This window comes from Leucopleurus acutus (assembly GCF_964270905.1).
Source record: "Leucopleurus acutus genome assembly, chromosome: 20".
Taxonomy (NCBI): Eukaryota; Metazoa; Chordata; class Mammalia; order Artiodactyla; family Delphinidae; genus Leucopleurus; species Leucopleurus acutus.
This window is the reverse complement of record NC_139162.1, coordinates 58469137-58474329: the sequence shown is the minus strand read 5'-3', so window position 1 is coordinate 58474329 and position 5193 is coordinate 58469137. Positions and strand designations below refer to the sequence as shown.

At 43.1% G+C, this 5193-nt stretch overlaps 1 protein-coding gene across 1 annotated transcript; it reads left to right on the top strand.

Moving 5' to 3' along the window:
* Positions 1-3443: 3443 nt before the first annotated feature.
* Positions 3444-4897, top strand: LOC309976850 (fructose-2,6-bisphosphatase TIGAR-like). Its single transcript, XM_082862654.1, is given in 2 exon segments — positions 3444-3986; positions 3989-4897. Coding segments are annotated over 2 exon segments (813 nt in total). The 5' UTR covers positions 3444-3533; the 3' UTR covers positions 4349-4897.
* Positions 4898-5193: the final 296 nt, after the last annotated feature.

The window sequence follows — 5193 nt, the reverse complement described above, 5'->3', positions numbered from 1 at the left end:
AACATCGTGGCCAAAAGCATTGCCATTGGTCCTTCTAAATCTCAGATCCCCCACTTTGGGACTCGTAAACTCTCACCCTCTGAGATAGTCACAGGATGCACAATTTACTTGTCTCCTGCTTCTTTTGACCCACAACTGATAAGAGATACTCCAATTTAGCAAAGGCCTGATTGCTTCTATTAAAAATAACCATGTTTTGGTCGAGCAATCTTTTCACAGTGTGCCCTCAGGAGACAAATATCTTAAGCATCACATTTTGCAACCTGGAAATTTCATCTATTGGAAAAGACACCTCCAGAAGAACGCTCTTCAACCTGGCTGGGAAGGCCCCTATCAAGTACTGCTACCCAGCCCTTGTGTCACCAAACTACAAGGAACAGACTCTTGGATTCATATGACACCTAAAGAAAGTGCTGAACCCTGACTGGGTCTGCACATCATTGGTGACCTGAGAGGAAAGATTTCCCAGAATTGAAGCAGAGGACATCTGATGACACAGCTTTCCCAAGATATCTGGACCAGGCCTGTTAGAAGTTTGCCACCAACCCTTTGGTGGTAGGATAATGCTTCATAAGATCTCCAGTGTTTATGATCTTGATAACATGGACTTCAGATAAAAAGTGCCTAAGACTTGAATGTGACCTTAATAGGTTTCTAATCTGTGCACTTTTCCTCGGACTTGAGACACTGCACCCAGGAAATGTCTTTCCTGACATAGAGGAACAAAAAGCCACTGAAACTAGAAAACCTGACTCATGATCAGTGATGCATTCAGAGGAAGATCCTGATCAACATGGGAGGTGGGAATTTCCTGGCAGTCCAGTGGTTAGGACTCAGCTCTTTCACACCCAAGGGCCCGGTTCTGTCTCTGGTGTGGGAATTAGGATCCCACAACACTCCTGGTGCAGCAACGGGGGTGGGGAGGAAAGGAGAAGAATGTGAAAAATTAATAAAGAGAATATTTGGACTTCCCTGGTGGCACAGTGCTTAAGAATCCACCTGCCAATACAGGGGACACGGGTTCGAGCCCTGGTTCGGGAAGATCCCACATGCCGCGGAGAAACTAAGCCAGTGCGCCAAAACTACTGAGCCTGTGCTCTAAAGCCCAAGAGCCACAACTACTGAGCCCACGTGCTGCAACTACTGAAGCTCTTGAGCCTAGAGCCTGTGCTCCGCAACGAAGAGTAGCCCCCGCTCGCCGCAACTAGAGAAAGCCTGCACGCAGCAACGAAGACCCAACCCAGCCAAAATTTTAAAAAATAAAATAAAAACAGAAACTTCAATTAAATAGAGTTGGGAGACGAGAAGGGGGAGCTCTCATGACCTGCACTGATAGCAGAACCCAAGAGGAAGAAGAAAAACTGCTCTTCTTTCTTGTCAAGGACTCAGCCAATGAAAAGCCTCAGACTCTGTTTACTACAGCCCTCCCAACTTCCTTTCTTTTACTGTAAAATCATTCTCCTTCCCTAGCTGGGTAGAGGCTTTCAAGTGGCTCACGATGGTTGCAGATTCTCTGCAATTCTCAGCTGATCCCAAATAAACCCATCTTTGCTGGAGAAATATCTGGTAGCCTATTCGTTTCAGGTCAACACTTCACCTGAATAATCAATGAAGTACAAACCTAGCTTTAGCTCATCTGTTTACCAATGAACACATCATCCAATCAATTACCTCATCTATTTTTTAAATAAATAAATAAACATATTTTGTTGCGCCAGGTCTTAGCTATGGCACGCGGGATCTTCTTTGCCGCATACAGGATCTTTCTTTTCTTTTTTAGTTGCAGCATGCCGGATCTAGTTCCCTGACCAGGGATCAAACCCATGCCCCTGCATTGGGAGTGCAGAGTCTTAATCATTGGACCACCAGGGAAGTCCCTCAATTACATCTTGCACAACTTACCTCATCTTCCTCTTTTTGCCATAAAAACCCGTCTCCTGTAATTGAGACAATAATTGGGTTTCTACCTAAACCTTTGTGCCCCAAACTGCAATTCTTTGATCTCAAATAAGCTCTTTGCCTCTTGAAGTGGACTCTTGTTTCCTAGGCTGGCATAAGAAATAATTTAGGGTTTGGGTTTTTTGTGTTTTTTTTGCGGAGGGGAGCTCAAAGCTATACAGAGATTCCTAGTCGAAAACTAAGAAACTTTTAAAATCTGTAATAGAAAGAGGAGCATTGAGAGAGAACAATACTTTGAAGTCCTTCAGTAACCTCCACACTTTACTATACTGAAAGGAATTGCAGATTCAGACCCTAAAGGAATGTAAGGTGGAAACTGTCACAAGCAAGGCAGACACTTGAATCCACTAAGAAAGTGTTTCAGGAAGATTTGGAAAACACTAGCTCAACTGGGAAACAACTTGGTAATTTCCAACAGCCAATACGGTCCTCTTTCCAGTCTCCTTCTTTGAGAAGGTCCATGTCCTGAAAAGGCAGATCTCTGACATAAAAGCAGTAATGAGAAACTAGGATTCCTCTCCACCTGTGTGACAAACCAGAATGAAAAAGCATCCTGGGAATTGCTCTCTGGGACTCTCATCTTTTCTAGACCTAACAAGGGCCTCCTGGGCACAAGTGAGCACTTTCCTGGTGCTCCCTGCATGAAAACCATCAATTCTATACAGAAGAGACAGACTCATAAGACACTAGTATTAAGCATGTTAAACATTAGCTCTTTCAATCTTCACCATTCTCCAGGGTAAGCATTCCTCTATTGTCAAATTCATGTTTTTCTTTTTTAATGATGAGAAAACTGGAGGTCTGGGTTATTGAAGGCACTCATCCAAAGTTAATACCTTGTAAAGAGTCCGCGCCAAAACTGCCTAACAAAACCATCAGCAGATGCCATTCATGTGAGCACAAGCTGGGTGCAAAACATCTGATGCGCTCTGGCCCATTGCGTGTCTTAACAGCTCCAGAGGATGAGCATTATCCTTGCTCCCCTCGCGTACGGCTCGGGACAAGGAGACACGGAAAAGTCAGGCCCTGCCTGATGTCATACCACCACCCCAGTGCACCTGACCGAGTCTAAAAATCTCTGGGAAAATCCTCTGAAGATATATATTTTTTATTCTTTGGTGACTTACTAACTGTAGAGCGTTGAGAAGAATATACCAAAGACAGGGAAAAGTACATGTGAAGGACAAGTAGTGGGAAGGGGTGTGAGCATTCAGGAAACTGAGGTAGAGGGTGGAGAGAGAATGAAGGACACTTTGTGTCAAGATGCTGAACTGAGCAGACACAATTATTTGTGGAGATATTAACTTAGCTGACCCATAAACCCAATGTAATATATTTGTAAATTTCAAATATTTAGAAATTAAATTTTAGTCTTCTATAAACTACAATACTGTGACAATTTTTTTTCCCATGGTAGTAGAAGATGTACGTTCTGTTTTAAAATTGAAATTATGAAATTACTGTTGTTTGTTCAAAAAGTCATCCTGGGCAGTGCCGTGTGGCTTGTGCGGAGTGCGGGTGACGTTCGGGCGGCGCACGCGGGCTTTGCTTCGCTCTGTCCCGGCGCTGGCGGGATGACGCGCTTTGCTCTGACAGTGGTCCGGCATGGAGAAACAAGACTTAACAAGGAGAAAATCCTTCAAGGACAAGGAATAGATGAGCTTCTTTCAGAAACTGGATTTAAACAAGCAGCTGCTGCTGGTATATTTCTTAATAACGTGAAGTTTACTCACATTTTCTCCAGCGACCTCATGAGGACAAAGCAGACCGTGCATGGAATTTTGGAGAAGAGCAAATTTTGCAAAGATATGACAGTAAAGTATGATTCAAGACTTCGAGAAAGTAAATACGGGGTTGCAGAAGGCTGGCCGCTGAGTGAGCTAAGGGCCATGGCCAAGGCAGCTGGGCAGGAGTGCCCTGTGTTCACACCGCCCGGAGGAGAGACTTTGGACCAGGTGAAAATGCGTGGAAAAGACTTCTTTGAATTTCTTTGTCAGCTGATCCTGAAAGAAGCAGGTCAGGTCAGAATGAACAGTTTTCCCAAGAAGCCCCGAGCAACTGTTTGGAGAGTTCTTTGGCAGAGATATTTCCTTTAGGGAAAAACTGTGCCTCCAAGTTTAATTTGGACAGCAGCGCTCCAGGGTTAGTGGCCAGTGTCTTAGTTGTGAGTCACGGCGCCTACATGAGAAGCCTGTTGGATTATTTCCTGACTGACCTTAAGTGTTCCTTCCCGGTGACCCTGAGCAGGTCCGAACTCACATCAGTCAGCCCCAATTCAGGGATGAGTGTCTTTATCATAAACTTTGAGAAAGAAGAAGTGAAACCAACCACCCAGTGTGTGTGTGTGAACCTACAGGGCCACCTGACCGGGGTGACCAAAATTCACTAAATTTAAATCTGCATCGAAATCTAACAAATGTGAGCCTCTGAGGGAGTGCCTTTGACTTTATTTCCACTCTCTGCTAATGCATACTTGGAAACAGTTAAAAAGCTGTCCATTATAGCAGGTTATAAAGCTCGAATGGAATCAGAGCCACATGAAACACTAATGGAAAACCATTGAGAATTGACTTCTTTTTTGTGAGTACAGTTGGAATTTTCCAGGGTAATTTTACTGCCCTGCTCAGTGACATCTCTTGATTGTAAATGGATGAAGGAACTCAGTATTGCAAACTGGGGGATTAATAATCCTGTTACTATTTTTTTGTTGTGCTTTTTTAATGTCCTGGTTTTTTTTGGTATTTTTCTTTAATGTCTGAAAAATCTGGCCTATTTTATTGGCTCTTGGTAAGATACTGTATGTTTTCTTTTTTACTGTCTCATCCAGTTCTTGGAAGAGGGAACTATTTGTAATTTCCACTCCATATTTATGTGAAAATATGTTATATTCAAAAAGTTCTTTAAAGGAGAAATGCTTGCCGTCATAGTTTATGTAAAAGCAAACGACACTAAATGTTTAATACAGAAATCAACTGTTGGAATTGTTTACTCTGGAGGGCTTGAGATGCAGATGAATGTGGACTGTGGTTGCAGAATAGTCTCGTGAGGAAGAAGCATCATCTGATTACAAAATTTTTAAAGAAGGAATCTGAGCGGAGGAAGAGGAAAGAGCAGATCTTTCTTATCTAAGCTGTAGGCTGAGGAATTTAGTTTGAAGATGGCACTAAAGAAAGTAAACGGTTGCTTCACAGTAGCCCCAGAATAAAAGAGGGGTTTCACTGAAAAGAACCGTGT